At 38.2% G+C, this 18,468-nt stretch overlaps 1 protein-coding gene across 8 annotated transcripts in view; it reads left to right on the top strand.

The window, feature by feature from the left end:
- FRY (FRY microtubule binding protein) overlaps nucleotides 1–18,468 on the top strand; it is a 422,104-nt gene that overhangs the window by 266,916 nt on the left and 136,720 nt on the right. For all 8 annotated transcript variants that reach the window (XM_054015341.1, XM_054015336.1, XM_054015335.1 and 5 more), the window contains exons 23-29: nucleotides 924–1,048; nucleotides 1,639–1,696; nucleotides 3,345–3,436; nucleotides 3,656–3,828; nucleotides 9,264–9,424; nucleotides 10,313–10,423; nucleotides 16,986–17,140. In XM_054015341.1, coding sequence (XP_053871316.1) covers nucleotides 924–1,048; nucleotides 1,639–1,696; nucleotides 3,345–3,436; nucleotides 3,656–3,828; nucleotides 9,264–9,424; nucleotides 10,313–10,423; nucleotides 16,986–17,140 — 875 coding nt within the window. The remainder of the gene's footprint in view (nucleotides 1–923; nucleotides 1,049–1,638; nucleotides 1,697–3,344; nucleotides 3,437–3,655; nucleotides 3,829–9,263; nucleotides 9,425–10,312; nucleotides 10,424–16,985; nucleotides 17,141–18,468) is intronic.

The raw sequence follows: 18,468 nt of genomic DNA, 5'->3' as shown, positions 1-18,468 counted from the left end.
GCAACACTCTCCATTTTCTAACATAGAAAAATGTAAAAAATTAAGAGTCTGAATAAATGTAAGTTAAAGCTATCTAATTGCTTAAATAAATGTGTATAGATATAGTGTATCCTCCTGGTTAGCAAAAAGAAGCACTACATTTAGTGAAAGAGTATATCTGGTTGCAAATCAACATGTTTTAATGGTTACCAACCAATGAGAATAAACCTTTTTTAAGGAATATAAGTAAGTTCAAATGTAAAACAAGATTCAAAATTAATTATTTAGAACATAAGAACATAAGAATGGCCGTACCGAGTCAGACCAAAGGTCCATCTAGCCCAGTATCCTGTCTGCCGACAGTGGCCAATGCCAGGTGCCCCAGAGGGAGTGGACCTAAGAGGCAATGATCAAGTGATCTCTCTCCTGCCATCCATCTCCATCCTCTGACAAACAGAGGCTAGGGACACCATTCCTTACCCACCCTGGCTAATAGCCATTAATGGACTTAACCACCATGAATTTATCCAGTTCTCTTTTAAACGCTGTTATAGTCGTAGCCTTCACAACCTCCTCAGGTAAGGAGTTCCACAAGTTGACTGTGTGCTGCGTGAAGAAGAACTTCCTTGTATTTGTTTTAAACCTTTAAATCAATGTTTTCTGGTTGCTGATTTAAATCATGATTAAAATCAGTGATTGAAATTGCTTTGATCCATATATATACTGGACTTTACTCACATAGATATGATGTAGAAGACAGACAATTAGAACATATCCACAGTTATAAAGTGATTTCATTATGATTTACAAAAGGCACTTTTTGACTCTTAAATTATTCTTTTTTTGTTGAATACTCATTTATGCTTTGGAATCTGTAATTGTTTATTTGATATGGATAATGCTAATAATTAAATGTTGGTGATTTCTTAATAAATATATTTTAGGCTATTGGAACCCCATCTGTTGGAGTCCTGTTAAAGCAGCTAGTACCTTTGATGAGACTTGAAAGCATAGAAATCACAGAATCACTTGTATTAGGATTTGGAAGAACAAATTCTCTTGTTTTCAGGTACTGCACAGTTTACAATAATCTCAGGAACTTACTTTTAATTCAGATATGCTGTTTTTGTTTTAATGTAAAATTATTAATTTTTAAAATTTTAATTCTAAAATGTTAGTGTTTATGTAATAAATAGGGTGTTGAATTTTGTGGGAGAAGGTAGTGACAAGGAGCACTGAATTAGCAGTCTATGCTTATGATGTGGTATTGGATGGAAGTTCTGGGTGAAAGCTACAGATAGCTTTTCCCCAGTAACTTAATATTTCAGAAGCACTAAAAAGCTTTACCTTTCTATTCGTATTAGGTTTAATCTAACCTTCCATTATGTTAGTACCTTCTCCCACTGCCTTGGTGTAGAAACTGCAGCCCTAGTTGGAACCCTTCCTAAGATTTGTCCTTGCTCGTTGGATCACAAGAATATCAGTGCCCAAATATGTAGCTGGGAGGGAACATACACTATCCAGATCAATAAATGTGTTATAGAAGCCTTATAGAGTGCAGTGTAATACTCTTTGTCTTAAAAGGAGCATTTCATTCATGAAGATGAACTCAATTATGAAGGATTTTGTTTAGAAAGTTTTTGTTTTGTTTTATTTTAGGGAATTAGTAGAAGAACTTCACCCATTAATGAAAGAAGCCCTAGAAAGAAGACCAGAGGTTAGTTCAAGAAATGAGTTTTGTTTATTTAAATTGCAACATGAAGTTAAAAGTAGTAAATGTGTTTCTTAAAAAAAAAAAAAAACAGAAAGACAGTCTATTGGTAACTCTAGCTTGATATTTAATAAAGGAACTTTTTAATAAGAAAAAATTAGAAAGCAATTCCATTTAAAACTGAATTTAAATGGATTATTTAAAATTAAATTATTGTGTAAAATATACAGTTCATACATTTTTATTTATATTTTTTAGGGGAGGAACAAGTTAGTTAAATACAGTGGCACCTCTTCATGGTGAATTTAGATATAGTGAAATCCCACTTACAATGGTGAGGGGAAAAGATATTGTAACATGACTGAACCACAACCATGTTGGAAATATGGTTTATCTCTGTAGTATAGACAGGTCTTACCAGGGACTTCAGTTTCTGTTAGCCCTTGTCTACACTAGAAAGCTGCCCTTCTACTGGTATAGTTCTAGTTCTGTAACCTCCAGCCCCCCAGTGTGGATGCAATTAAATCGATATAAATAAAATAAAATTGCTTATACCAATGTAACTTATTCCCATCTAAGGTATCTTTATATTGATATAACTGCATCCGCACTAGGGATTGTACTAGTATAACTATATTGATAACAAATCACACCCCTAAACAAAATAATTATGCTGGTATAACTTTCAAGTGTAGACTGCCCTTGTGCTCAGGGAAAATATAACTTTTAATGAGGTTTTCCTATATTGACTGCAAATTCCACTACTAAGTGCAGTGACTGGTCTTATCACTTTCCCTTGATTTTTTTGTAATTTAGAGCAATAGGAAGAGGGGAAGGAGAAGGAAGACATACTTTCTGGTGTTCACTGGAAGACAAAATAAGTCATCTTTGTAGCTCCCTTCACTCCCAAGAAGGCTTTGTAGGCTGCACTTCCAGCTAGGTTAACCAGATATCCTGATTTTATAGGGACAGCCGCGGTATTCAGGGTTTTCTTATGTAGGTGCCTATTACCACCCTCCCCTGTCACCCTACTTACAGCGGTCCAGGCAAAGAGCAGGCCTTGCTAGCTGACTTCACGTTTGTCAGGAGCAAAGCAGGGTTTTTTCTGGAGGTGAAGGAGAGTTTCCTGGAAGCGTTAGGTGACGAGGAAGCCTTGAGGTTCTGAGATACTAAACCACACTTTCTCCTAGTGAAAATATAAAATACAGGAGAGAGTTTATGAACTGAGACTACCATGGTTGTAGGAAGTACTGTTGATGCTCACTTTCAAAGATCCAAGAGGCAACATTCTTGGATATCATATGATAATATTTCAGCACATGAAGAAAGTGTGTTTTTAGCACCAAAACTTGAATATTAAAAGTTATTTCTGGTCCAGAATTTCAAGAATACCATGTCCACTTTTTCCTCATGGACAAATATGGCTATAAACTGTTTCTTCAAGAATTGTTTAGAAAGTTAGAAATGTGAACATACCTGTGTTGTTATGTAAGCATACCTGTACTATGGTACACGCAAATGTAGTAGTACTCCATCATAAGCAAATACATCAGTAATACTGCTTTGCTTTAAACACAGCTTCAATGACCAGGCTTGCATTATTTTAATGTCTGCACCTCCACATGTATTAAGTATCTCTTTTTTTAACCCCAAGAATAAGAAACGCCGTGAGCGCCGAGATCTGCTGAGACTGCAGCTATTGCGAATTTTTGAATTGCTTGCTGATGCTGGTGTTATAAGTGACAGGTAACACTGTTTTGTATGGAAGAATTTCCACTGGTGATGTCATCATTCTGTTTGTTAGTAGCTTCTTTGAACAATTATAAAACATACAAAATATGTGTTTTTTTTTTTAATATGCGACTATGGAAGCTTCAAATCTGTGTTTAAAGATTATAACGTATTACGTTGCAAGTTAAATGCACTGTCACTCATATTGAAATGTTCAACTTTTCTTTATCGTAGTACAAATGGAGCCTTAGAGAGGGATACTTTAGCCCTTGGAGCCTTGTTCTTAGAGTATGTTGATCTAACTCGCATGCTGCTAGAGGCTGAAAATGATAAAGAAGTTGAAATTCTTAAGGACATGAGAGCACATTTCAGTGCCATGACTGCCAACTTGATTCAGTGTGTTCCAGGTATGATATATTACCTCATTATATTACACAACTACATTTAACACAGTGTAAGTACAATTGATATATTAATTCACTATTTAATTTTTCTGGTTTTCTCTTTATAAGCCACGCTTTATAAGGTTGTTTTGTGGCCAATATTAGAGGGAATTTGGGCAACTGAATACAGAATTCTCTCAAGAATCAAAACAAAAAACATAGAAAAGCTTGCAATGCACATATATATGACTCTTCTCTTTCTAAGCCCAGCAAATGAACCATACACAGCCTGCTGCAGCTCCAGATTTCTTTTACATAGGGCTTTATCCTGCAACCTTTGAAGTGTCAAAATTTTCATTAACTTCATGGGAACTCAGTCAGGCCCATAGAAAAGAAAAAAATTTCTATTGATAGCTGCAGTAAATGTTTTTTCAGTTTTAAACATATAGTGGAAAACTTGCTTCCAGTTGTACCCCATTTCAGCAAAACTCCCTTTGGCCTTTCTTACAGCAACGGATTGTTCATATCTGCTCTTGCTTTGCTATATTATTATAATATTGCCATATACTCATGCATTGTTGCAAGATTGTTTTTAAAATGTAAAGTAATTCTATTAGCAAATAAAGTAAAAAGGTCTGCTTCAAAAGGCTTCATCTAACTAATAGAAACTAAAATATGGACACTTGCTCGCTCCCAGTACATTTGCTGTTTACAGAATATTTGACAGACAACATCAACAGGTGTACCAAGGAGTAGGAAGGTGGGAATGCAGAAGAATTAGGGAAAGAGTAATGAGAGTACGCATTAACATAGGCCAGAAACGTGCACAACTGGATGGTTTCATGATTTGGTTGTTTTCAGGTGTATGATATATGTAACATATATAAGGCCTGGTCTACACTATGAGTTTAGGTCGAATTTAGCAGCGTTAAATCGAATTAACCCTGCACCCGTCCACACAACAAAGCCATTTACTTTGACATAAAGGTCTCTTAAAATCAATTTCTGTACTCCTCCCCGATGAGGGGAGTAGCGCTGAAATCGACATTGCCATTTTGAATTAGGGTTAGTGTGGCCGCAATTCGACAGTATTTGCCTCCGGGATCTATCCCACAGTTTACCATTGTGACCGCTCTGGACTGCAATCTGAACTCAGATGCACTGGCCAGGTAAACAGGAAAAGTCCCGCAAACTTTTGAATTTCGTTTCCTGTTTGCCCAGCGTGGAGCACTGATCAACACAGGTGACCATGCAGAGTTCATCAGCACAGTCAGAATCAAAAAAGAGCTCCAGCATGGACCGTACGGGAGATACAGAATCTGATCTCTGTATGGGGAGATGAATCTGTTCTATCAGAACTCCGTTCCAAAAGACAAAATGCCAAAACATTTGAAAAAATCTCCAAGGCCATGATGGACAGAGGCCACAATAGGAACTCAACACAGTGCTGTGTGAAACGTAAGGAGCTGAGACAAGCGTACCAGAAAGCCAAAGAATCAAATGGATGCTCACGGAGGGAGGGGCAACTGACGACTGTAGCTATCCCACAGTTTCCGCACTCTCTGAAAACCATTTGAATTCTGGGTTTTGCTCCCAATGCCTGAAGGGTCAAAAACATTGTTGTTTCTCGCCTTTTTTCACTGTCTCCGTATGTCTACTGGATGCTGCTGGCAGACGTGGTGCTGCCCGCTACACAGCAGCGTCCCCTTGCCTTGCGGATGGCAGACGGTGCAGTATGACTGGTAACCATCATCGTTGTCCCGTGGGTGCTCCTGGCTGGCCTCGGTGAGGTCAGTCAGGGGCGCTTAGGCAGACATGGGTGCTCCTGGCTGGCCTTGGTGAGTTCGGTCAGGGGCACCTGGGCAGACGTGGGTGTTCCTGCCTGGCCTTGGTGAGGTCGGTCAGGGGCACCTGGACAAAAATGGGAATGACTCCAGGACATTCTCTTCTTTAAGTTTTGTGTAATAGAGATTCAGTCCTGCCTGGAATATCATGTGATCTGAAGGCTTCTGCCTCAGGCTGCTCTCCCAGTCAGCAGCACCGCACGGTCGCACCTACCCCAACCTACCCCTTGCTCTCAGGGCTCACAATCAGATACTTAGACCTCTACATTTTGCTGCAAATAAAAAAGTAAATCTGCCGTTTAGAACTGTCCCCCAACATACATATCCTGGGACATTTTGTATTTTACCAGTGTCAACCAAAGGCCCACACACAAATGGAGATTCAGTCCTACCTGTGCTTCTATCCTAGTGCTTATCACAGATTCCCATTTTCAGCTATAGGCTGAGCAAGTGCAGAATGGTGGTTCACTCTACTTTGCTGTAAGCCAACTGCCCTCCCCTCCCCCCTTTGATCTCTGCTTGCAGAGGCAATAAAGTCAGTGTTGTTTCAAATTCATGCATTCTTTATTACTTCATCACACAAATGGGGGGATAACTGCCAAGGTAGCCCGAGAGGGGTGGGGGAGGAGGGAAGCAACAGGTGGGGTTGTTGTAGGGGCACCCCTAGAATGGCATGCAGCTCATCATTTCTGCAGGATGTCTGGGGCTCTGACCCGGAGTGGTCGTTTGCCTCTCCGGTTCTTTAGTAGGCTTGCCTGATATTCTAGGCAGGACTGACTCTCCATTAGACAAAACTTAAAGAAGAGAATGACCTGGGGAGTCATTCCCATTTTTGTCCAGGTGCCCCCGACCGACCTAACCAAGGCCAGCCAGGAGCACCCATGACAGCAGCAGACAGTACATTATGACTGGTAACCGTCTTTGCCAACTTGTAAAGGCAAGGGGATGCTGCTGTGTAGCGCTGCAGTTCCGCGTCTGTCAGCAGCATCCAGTAGACATATGGTGACAATGAAAAAAGGCTGAACGGGCTCCATGGTTGCCGTGCTATGGCCTCTGCCCGGGCAATGCAGGGAAAAGGGCGCAAAATGATTTCTGTCGTTGCCTTCACAGAGGGAGGATTGACTGATGACATTTACCCATAACCACCCGCGGCTAATTTTTGGCCCCATCAGGCATTGGGAGCTCAACTCATAATTCCAATGGGTGGGGGAGACTGCTGGAACTATGGGATAGCTCTGGGATAGCTACCCACAGTGCAACACTCCGGAAGTCGACGGTAGCCTCGGTACATGGACGCACACCGCCGAATTAATGTGCTTAGTGTGGCTGTATGCACTCGACTTTATACAATCTGTTGCCAAAAATCGAATTCTGTAAAATCGGAGTAATCCCATAGTGTAGACATATCCTTAGGCTAGGTCTACACTACCCGCCTGAATCGGTGGGTAGAAATCGATCTCTCGATCCCCGAATCGATGCTCTTACTCCACCAGCGGAGGTGGGAGTAAGCGCCGTCGACAGGGAGCCGCAGAGGTCGATTTTGCCACCGTCCTCACAGCGGGGTAAGTCGGCTCCGATAGGTCGAATTCAGCTACGCGAATCTTAAATCGACCCCCTCCCCCCCCGTAGTGAAGACCTGCCCTAAGATATGTACAAGATAAGGAAAAGAAGTCCATAGTGACCATCTATAGTTGATCCTGCTCCCATTCCGGTCAATAGAAAAATCCCATTAATTTGAATGGTGCCATCTCATTAGCTGTTATCAGTGGACAATTTACTGAAATCCTTTTTTCTGTTCCCATCCATATAGGGTTTGTGTAAGAAATTACTCAGTAGTGAATATTTGCAAAGGTATTCCTCTTTGCATGTATTTTCATTGTGTTTATGATCTAGTTTGCATTATCTATAGTAACTATATTTCTATGAACTTTGCACATTGAAACAGCCGTTTTATATGTTCTGCAGAAAGCCAACAATAACTGTTAGTTAATTAATTCAAAATTTCTTTATGAAGAGACAATTATCTTTCTGTTAACAAGCAGATGTTAAAACATGGCAAAAACTAACAAAGCCATAATATGTAATTCCTTGACAAACACATTTTCATTGTTAGCTTCCGTTATCTTTAGATAATTGTAAATATTGACTTGCAATTTTTATTGGTTAGCTATACTAGACTTTGGGGTTTTATCTTCTTTGGACGTGGGATGAAACAGCCCACCAGTAGCAGTGTGCCATGCCTCTTTCTAGTTAACCAGAAATGCCTTTTTAATAGTGTACTCTATAGGTTCAGTGTGTCCACTCTTAACCAGCTGGCAGGCCTGTGCATTAATTTCTGTGGTTAACAGGTCCTGTAACTGAGCAGAGATAGTTCTAGTATATGCAGTTCCATGTTTTTATTGGTCTTGTACAACTCCCCTCCCTGCCTTATAGCCAAAGGCAAAATGAGTCCAGCAACCTGTCAGTGCAATGGCTCTGCTTCAGGAGAAGTAGCAGCAGGACTGGGCTAGGCCCTCTCAAGGGAACTATTTTTTATCTGGATAATGCAGAACTTAAACCTTTTTGTCATTTCCTTCTCTTATGGATTTTCCCTTTTCACTGGGCTAGGAAAATTTTCTCTTGTTCATTTCAGCCCCACAGGGTGAATTTCTGCTCTGTTTAATTTTGTATTGCACATTGCTATCTGAAATTCCTATTTCTGGGCTGGCATACAAGGATGTTGAAGAATGGTAATTTCTTCCCCATTAAATTAGTATCTCCCTAGTCTCTGTCTGCCATCTGAGAGATCCTATCCCCCATCCTGTTTTGAGTTGGAAGAATTTTGAAAACTTCTGAATTTTTTTCTCACTTTTTTTTTTTAACATTAATAGATATTTTTCTTTTGCTCAGGAACTGTCTTAGCATTTGAGTTAGCCTACCAAACCTCTTTATAAGGGAATGATATGATAAAAGCTTTGCTCTATTTCCTATCTCCACCTGTTACTATAGTAGGACAGCGTATATCCCTATTAGAGCTTATGCTGAAAGACCTGGAAATACCAAGCAGGTAGGAGTATCCGAGGGGTAGCCATGTTAGTCTGAATCTGTAAAAAGCAACAGAGGGTACTGTGGCACCTTCAAGACTAACAGAAGTATTGGGAGCATAAGCTTTCGTGGGTAAGAACCTCACTTGCATCTGAAGAAGTGAGGTTCTTACCCACGAAAGCTTATGCTCCCAATACTTCTGTTAGTCTTAAAGGTGCCACAGGACCCTCTGTTGCTTTAAGCAGGTAGGAGTTTACCATGAAAGAAGTACATGAGGCAGTGAATTCCAAAACCCTGATTCTAAAGTTAGTTGTACACAGACATGATTACAAAATATAAACACATGTTCATTCAAAACATTAAGGCTCTTCAAAATAAAATGTGTCTTATTAACTATATTAGATTAACAAAAGATGTTTAGCTACTTTGGACTATGTGTATCCTCAAATATAAGGAAAGACTTCCTATTCATGGAAGTGTGAAATTCACATGCTATCACTACTGCCATTGGGAGAGGGCACTGACTGATTATTTCTATTGGGTTTATTTTACTTTAGCAAGCCATGACGAATTTTATTTTTATTCCCTTAGTTCACCATCGGAGATTTCTCTTCCCTCAGCAAAGCTTAAGGCACCACCTTTTCATCTTATTTAGTCAATGGGCTGGACCTTTCAGTATTATGTTTACACCACTGGATCGTTACAGTGACAGAAATCACCAGATTACAAGATACCAGTATTGTGCATTAAAGGTATAGCATATTTTCTTTCCACTATGTAAAGTGATCTATTCAGTAATATAAATTACAACAACAAATCCTAAATTTAGACATTTAAAAGAGGCAGATATGGTTATTTGTTTCCTTTTATTTAAAGTAATTGATTATTTTGAGAGAGAGAGAGATCTATAAAGTTAAAAATTCCTATTTTTCTTTCCAAAATTATAATCTAAAGTCATTTCTTGTAGCTTATTTCTTTTTTGCCCACATAGAGTGAAATTTTGTTTTATTATTTGGATTTTCAGTAAGGAAAAGCTTTCACTGACTTCAGTGGAAGCAGCATATCAGGCCCTAAGATCAAGTGCAGTATCAGTTCAGTATCTGATACATCGTATTTCCAGAGGACTATATCCTACACTTATATGGGGATGTACTCAGTAGTTTTAAAAGTCTTGTCCAGCTCTAACAGCTGCAACCCAAGCACCTAAGTAAACTGGGAAAATAATGTTTTATGTACCAGTATATGCTGCATCAAATGATATAAAACAATTTTAATTTAGACAGAGAATATGATGCTAATGAAATGTTTAATAGGTTTTATAATCTCATTAAGAACAGATTGGCTGAAATGACAAAACACATTTTGAAGCATTTGTAAAGTGTTCTTATTGCAGTGTGCCTTTAATGTGTTTAATTTTTTAATTCAGCATTTGAATTAATTAATGCAGTTTTTAATTATAATTAACCTATTTTAACTAATGCAGTTACCTTCTAGATCAATGTAAATGTTGAAATCTAGCAAAAAAGCTCTATTTCACTAAAAACAGGTAGCAATTGGAAATGTCTTGCAAGCACAGTCTGTTAAACACATTCACAAATGTTAAACACTTGCCTAATTAACAGATTTCTCTGTATTACTAGGCAATGTCAGCTGTACTCTGCTGTGGCCCTGTATTTGACAATGTGGGTCTTTCCCCTGATGGCTATCTTTATAAATGGCTTGATAACATTCTAGCTTGTCAAGATTTACGAGTAAGTACCTCATCAATAATGTATGTTTTTTAAATGATTTTAAACTCTGTACTTGTTGAATACAGTCCACTCTATAACGGTAGGCTTTGTGACCTTTGTTTTGAACAGAAAACAATAGATCCGTGCAGTATTCAATTACAAATTCATAACGAACCGTATCACAATAACATTTAAATAGTAAAAGGAATTTTATTATTTCAGGACACACAGTTTATGTAGCATACAAACTAAACAGGATTCTGTTATTAGGTTCACACTGGTTTGCAGCAATATTTTAGGTTTTTTCATCCATTACTAATACAAAGGTCAAGGAGAGTATGATCTCAAAAAGTATTTATATTTCTGTTTGGAGTATTTCCATCCCACCTGCTCCCAGGTCTTGTGAAGTAAGAATGTAAAATAATTTCCTGCTCAGTAATATAGCTGCTAGTAAGGCAAATCTGAGTGAGTCAATGTGAGTGGGCAGATCTTCAGAAGGTAGCAAAAAAACTACTCATTTTAGGAAAAAGTAAGCCCACAGAATTGGAAGATGAGTCTTTACCTTATATCCTGGATCTGTAACAACCAAATATTTATTGACTTGTTAGTGTTTGAAAATAACTCCATGAGTAATAATTTGATAGATTATTTTTGCATTTAAAATGATTCTGCCCTAAAGACATTTCTGGTTAGATGATAAAGGGAAGAGAGACTTTCTGCCCTGATGTCTCTGCATCTCAGTGTTGTCATATGTATCTCTGCAGAATGATGTTTGTTACTTACGTAGTTCTGTAAGGTAGACTATTGGTTTACAAAATGTAGTTTAGATAGGTCCATGCTGCACAGAGGGCTTCTCTACTCAGGAACACTCAGAAAAGTTAAGCCAAATCAGCTAAAGGTGTGAAGCTCAAGCACATGAAATCCCATGTGGATGCTCTCATTCAGAAGTAAAGTGGCCTAAATTCGCAGTAGCTTAATCTTCCTCCATTTACCATGAAGGTACTTATATGCTGTAATTAAGTCACCTCTAAATCTTCTTTTTGATAAACTGCCAGATTGAGTTCTTTATGTCTCTCATGATAACGCATTTTTTCCAGCCCTCGAATAATTGTTGTGGCTCTCTTCTGCATCCTCTCCAATTTTTCTATGTCCTCTTTACAATGTGGAGATCAGAATTGGATGCAGTATTCCAGTACTGGTCTAACCAATGCCATATACAGAGGTAAAAATCACTCACTGCTCCCCTGTTTGTACATCCAATGATCTCAATATCCCGTTTTGCCACAGTATTGAACTGAGAGCTCATATTGAGGTGCTTGTCCACTATGACCCCTAGATTCTTTTCAGAGTCACTGCTTTCCAGGATACAGTCCCCCATTCCATTCTGTAGGTATAGGCATTCCTTGTTCCTAGATGTATTATTTTGCATTTGGCTGTATTAAAATACGTTTAGTTTGAATGGGCCCAGGTTACCAAGTGATTCAGATTGCTCTGTGTGACTGCCCTGTACACATCATTCTTTACCATTCCACCAATCTTTGTAACTACAAAATTTATCAACAGTTATTTTATATTTATTTCCAGATCATTGATGAAAATGTGGAATAGCATCAGTTTTAATACCAATTTCTGCAGAACCCCACTAGAAACACCCCCATTCAATGTTAATTTTGCATTTACAGCTAATTTTTGAGCTCTGTCAGTTACCCAGCTCTTAATCTATTTAAGGTGTGCTTTATATGTACAGTATTAATTTTTAATCAGAATATTATGCAGTACTAAGACAAACACCTTACAGAAGTCTACGAAGTTACCTTTATCAACCAAACATGTAATCTCATCAAAAAATAAATCAGATTTGTTTGACAAGACTTGTTTTCTGCAAAATACTGTTGACTGACTGGCATTAATTATATTCCTACCCTTTAATTCTTTGTTAATTTAATCCACTATTAGCTTTTCCATTATTTTGCCTGTAATTGATGTCAGAGTAACCAATCTATTAGTTACCGGGGTCATCCCGCTTGCCTGTTTTGAATATTGGTATAACATTAGCACTCTTCCAGTCTTCTGGAATTTCCCCAGTATTCCAAGATTTATTAAAAATAAACATCACCAGGCCAGAGATTTCCTCAGCTAATTCTTTTTTAACTATTGAGTACAAGTTATTGGGCCTGCTTATCTAAAAAGGTTTATCCCTTGTAGATGTTGTCTAACATCCTCAGTTGCTAATGAACTCAAAAGTACTTCTTCATTACACTGCTCTACAATCAAAATGCTTCTGAAATAAATGTAGTCAAACTTTACTAATTCTGGGTCACTGAGAACGAAAATGATGCTTAAAATTGTTGATTGGCTCTAGTTTTCAAGATATGCTATTAGGTCAGTATATAGAACCTTTGACTTGGGAATGGCGGAGGATAAGTGAGTTATAAAGGGAAGGGATCTCAATTTAAACCAGAAATGACTAAAATACATCTTTGACTGGATCTATGAATAAATCTATGACTGGGTTTGGACAGTACTTGCTTTTTAGGCAAAACAATGAATGATGCAATCTGAAGCTGGTATTGCGTCATACATGATATGAATTGCATCATGTTATTCCTAGAAGTCATGGATGATGCAATCATAACGAAGCTTACATCACTCTGCTGAACAAATTGCCCTATATCAGCTCTAGAAATCATACAGTGGCGTGCTCTCTTATTTGTCAGTGTTTGATTTTGCAAAGGGACACATTTCTGTTTAGCCAAAGTGAGCAGAGATGCCTCGTACTTGTGTGAACAGTGCAGATAACTTCTGCTATGTTTGTGGTAAAGTGATTTTTGCATCACAAAAGCGCAGTATAACCACTATGTTTAAGAAAGCCTATCACCTTTATTTTGGCTGCAAAATTGGAGATCAGGACAAGAGGTGCGCCCCACACATATGCTGCAACACTTGCGAACAAATCTTTGCCAGTGGTTGAACAGGAAAAGAAAATCTATGCCTTTTGCAGTGCCAATGATTTCGAGAGAGCCAACAGATCATACCAGCAATTGTTACTTCTGCATTGTGCCTCCCATTGGGAAAGGTGTGTCAAAGAAGAAAAAGTGGACTGTGCATTATACAAACATTACATCAGCTGTACGCCCAGTACCCCACAGAGAAGGACTGCCGGTTCCTGATGCACCAAAATCATTCTCACTTGAGTCAGACTAGGAAGAGGAAGAGGATGAAACTTCTGGTCCTGAACCATCAATGTCACAGGACCCACATTGTCTCCCATCCTCTTCCTCTGAACCACACCTCATAACATAAGGTGAACTGAATGACCTTGTCAGGGATTTGGAACTCCCCAAGAGTAAGGCAGAACTGTTGGGCTCCAGACTACAGCAGTGGAATCTCCTGGCAGGTGATGTTAGGGTTTCCATGTTCCGGGACCCTCAAAAGGATCTTGTCCCATTCTTCTACATGGAAGGTGATCTTGTAGCCTGCAACAACATCGATGGTGTGATGGCAGCCCTCAACATCGTTCACGATCCAGATGAGTGGAGACTGTTCATTGATTCATCGAAGATGAGTCTTAAAGCTGTTTTACTGCATAATGGCAATGTTTTGCCATCAATTCCAGTTGGTCATGCAGTCCATATGAAGGAAACCTATGACAACATGAAACAACTTTGAGGTGCATAAACCATGACCAACATCAGTGGCAGCTTTGTAGCCATTTGAAGGTTGTTGCTCTCTTGCTTGGTCTGCAGACTGGATACACAAAGTACTGCTGTTTTCTCTGCGAATGGGATAGTCGTGCAAGAGATTCCCACTACATCAAGAAAGACTGGCCACTCCGACAGTCATTGGAGCCTGGGAGGAAAAGTGTTCAGCATCCACCACTTGTTGAATCAAGGAAGATTTTGTTACCACCCTTACACATCAAGCTGGGTCTGATGAAGAACTTTGTCAAGGCCATTGACAAAACACAAGCAGCTTTCAAGTTCCTCCGTGGAAAATTTCCAAGGTTAAGTGAAGCTAAGATAAAGGAAGGTGTCTTTGTTGGTCCTCAGATTCGTGAACTTCTTCGAGATGATGCATTTGACCATGCACTGCGTGGCAAGGAAAAGACGGCGTGGAAAGCCTTCCAGTTAGTGGCAATAAATTTTCTCGGAAAGAACAAGGCAGACAACTACAGGTTGTTGGTGGAAAACCTCCTCAAGGCATACAAAAGCCTTGGTTGCAGCATGTCACTAAAGATAAATTTTTTGCACTCTCAACTAGATTTTTTTCCACCAAACTGCGGAGCAGTGAGCGATGAGCACGGCGAGCGATTTCACCAGGACATTGCAACAATGGAGAAACGCTATCAGGGCAAATGGAGCCCATCAATGCTTGCAGACTATTGCTGAACAGTGACAAGAGATGCTCCATTTAATGAATACAAGAGACAAGCCAAGAAGTGCAGAGTAGACACTGAATAGGACCAAACTATGTACATAATAGTTTTTTGTCTTTTGTTTCATAATAAATTTTATTTATATAACCCTTTTGCTGATTTTTAAAGTGTTACATAAACAGGACAGGTGAAATATTATCATGTAAAGCAACCATAAACACATCAAAAGACCTAGGTTTACAATTTATGATTAAAACTCTATCTACACAATATACATAGACATAAAACGTAAAAACTTAAATATCTTAGAAACAGTAGCCAATCCGTTGTTTTAATTGTCATATTTGAATTCAGCACATCAAAATACATAATAAATAGCACATTTTATCTCTGAAGCAGACGACTTCTCAAAAATTGTAGACCAGTGTTATCATATGATATAAGTACTTCATTCTGCTTCTTTTCAAATACAGAACAGAAATATTTATTGAATGCTGATTGTCACAAACACATCTACTTTTTATGCATCATTATTAATAATTTTTCCATCTCAATTAAATAATTGAATGATTGCAAAGATTTCTGTTGCTCCTAACATCTAAAAATCTCCTTATTGTCCTTAGCCCAGCCAAACATGGATTTTTCTCTGATGTTTTCATCTTCCTTATCAATTGTTTGTACTTCATAATGTCTAATTTATATTGATTGATGTCTATTTCCCCCTTTTTCCAATTGATACATATTGTTTTTTTATTTCTATTGCTGCTTTCACTTCATTGCTGAACTAAGATTGGCTTTTAGCCAAGATTGTTCTGTTTCTTGATTGTGTAACCATGGCTTTTTGCCATCTCATAAATTCTTCTTAAAGAATTCCAAGTTTTCGTTCACATTTTTATGTCTAAATTTTTCTTATCAGTCAATTTCATTGATAATTTCCCTCAGCTTTGAGATATTAGCCCTTTTGAACCTCCAAGTATATATATTACGTGTGGGACTATCCTCTGTTTGCCCCTGTTGAATGTAATCACATCATAACCACTCATCCCTAGATAACCACTAACCTCCAGTCCAATGGTTAATTTCACGCATCATATGTGAGATCCAAAATAGTGTTACATTATCTTGGGTGCAATACCTTTTGTGTTAGAAAACTGTCATCTATAATTTTTAGAAATTCTAATTATGTTTTACAATTGACTGCATGAGACCCCCCCAGCATTTGTCTCCCAAAATTGAAGTCCCCCATAACAACATAGTTTTTCTGTCCACACATTATAGGTGAGGAAAGCCATTGAGGGGATTTATGGACGGGATGCTAAATGGTCAGAGCTGCAGGGGAGGGAAAAGAGTATTTTCCCTCCTATGATTAGTTTTTCACCATCAGTACTTTAAATTACCAGTTGAAAATCAGTACATAAAGGATGCATTAAGTCATAAAAGGCAAATTGTCAACATTTAATGGGAAAGGAAACCCAACCAGAATAAAATCTTAGGTAGTCTCTTTTTTTTTTTTATTGTGTTCCCTTTATGCTAAACTCAACCTCGGGTGTTTAACTGAATACTAGTGTGAGTCTTTACAGTGAGTCTAGCCTCATTTGGTGACAAATTTCAATAATAATAATAATTTTTGTGCTTCTACATTACCTGCAATCGAAGAAACAAAAAGATGTAGTCCAAACTTAATCCTTTAAGTAAACAAACATGAATCAATTAACCTCACAGCACTCCTGTGAGGTAGAAAATTAGCAGTATCTCTGTTTTACAGGGTGTATAGCAAAGGCACATGGATGTTACCCAGTGTCAGCCAGCAAGTGTGTGTTAAAGCTGGGAATACAACCCAGATCTCCTGACACACTGGTCTTGGCCTTAATCATAATATTATGCTTCAACCCTTATTTTGAAGGTCTATTTTAAAAAATATATTTAACATATATGGGTTTTGTGCAAGACATATTTTTATGAAGTGTGGACTATTCAAAACTGAGTGAAATCCCATGCTGTGATATATATAAAATGCATTTATGGTAAACTCTCCACTTTATTTTTCTCTTTAGTGTACAATAAACATGGTCCTTCCCCTCCTCTCCCCCCCATTTAAAAGGCAGATTAGTCTTGTCACTTTGTGTCTATCTCCCTGAATAATTTTAAGAAACCTTGGGAGGTTTGTGTTTTACAAAAAATAATAATTGCCATTCTATGTGTATTCAGGTTCATCAGCTTGGATGTGAAGTTGTAGTCTTGTTGCTGGAACTAAATCCGGACCAAGTAAATCTTTTCAACTGGGCTATAGATCGGTGTTATACTGGATCATACCAGCTTGCTTCTGGATGCTTCAAAGCCATTGCGACTGTGTGCGGAAGCAGGTATTAATAAACCTAAAACTAGACTGTCCCTGAGGCAGTTAATGTGAAACAAGATCAGGGCTGCTATTTCTAAGATGTTTACACACTAGATATCTTGTGTAATCCTACTTGTTTCTATTGGAAACAGGTTCTAAATGTTCTTTTCCATTACATTTAAAAATAATGGTTGAAGCTGTAAGTGTGTCTGCTGTTGGTTGCTGTATTGCCCTGGGTCGCATGCTATGAAAGACACAGAAAAAAACTCATGTGTGTGAATGGGAACAGTGAAGCATCTGCATAGCCAAGTGTTATGCTGCCTTAGAAAATCTACTGAATAACATTCACCTCTGGGACTTTGCAGCAAACAGGAGAAAAGGGACCAGATCTGGGGCCAGGTGCAAAAAGTTTGGAAGAGCATCTCTTACCACATGAAATGCTTCTGCAAACACGCTTATTTATACTGACAAAGTCAGCACAGTATTGGGGGAAGGTTAAAAAAATAATCTCTGCATTGCCAGTGGTCACTGTCTGTGTATGCGATCAAGTCTGCAAGGGAGTTACCAGGGTGTTGAGCAAGTTCTATGTGGAATTGCTGCTAGCATTCCCATGTCATGTCTTTTTACACAATGTTTTGAGGCTACACTTCCCTGTCACTCTCTTACAGACCAGAGGCACATTTTTTGAGCACGTGATAAGTTGCCCCTTGTAGCGTCCTGTTGCTGTGTAGCCATTTGAACTTCTGACCCTTCCATACACAGAAAGTTGAAATAGGGCCTAAATCTTTCTATTTGTAACACCATTTTTAAACCTAGTGCCAAAACAATTTTGATGGATTTTTCCCATACTTTCAGAGTAAATAATATGAAAATAAAAGTTTTCTATGTTCTCATTTGCCAAAGTTTCTTTTGTCCTTTTTCTAACTGCCCTTGGATTTGACCTGAGTTTCCTTACCTTTTGTTTTCAGATTAGCATTATCAATGATGTTAATAGAGTGGGAGCACAAAACATTAATTTTTTTGTATAGGTCCTACATAAACATTTTTTTGTTTTGTTTTTTTTCTTAGTATCTTTTCAGGATTAAAGTGGAAAAGAGGTTTAACAGTTATTTTGAAATAAAGGATAGTTTTCATCTGATTAGGCATTTGAAATGCTGATATATTTTAGTCTGAGATTTCTTGACAAAATAGTTTGTCAAGATGTCTGATCAGTATGTTTTGAGAGGGTAATTTGTGGGACAGTGCAAAGCAAAACGTAAGTATTTTAGAATTTGGTATATCTGTAAACAAAACTCTATTTTGTTCTTATAGAAACAGCTGCAAGTACAAGCTGCATTACCCTGAGATTTAAAA

This window comes from Malaclemys terrapin, chromosome 1 (assembly GCF_027887155.1).
Source record: "Malaclemys terrapin pileata isolate rMalTer1 chromosome 1, rMalTer1.hap1, whole genome shotgun sequence".
NCBI classification, from domain to species: domain Eukaryota; kingdom Metazoa; phylum Chordata; order Testudines; family Emydidae; genus Malaclemys; species Malaclemys terrapin.
This window is presented reverse-complemented; position numbering and strand designations above follow the sequence as displayed.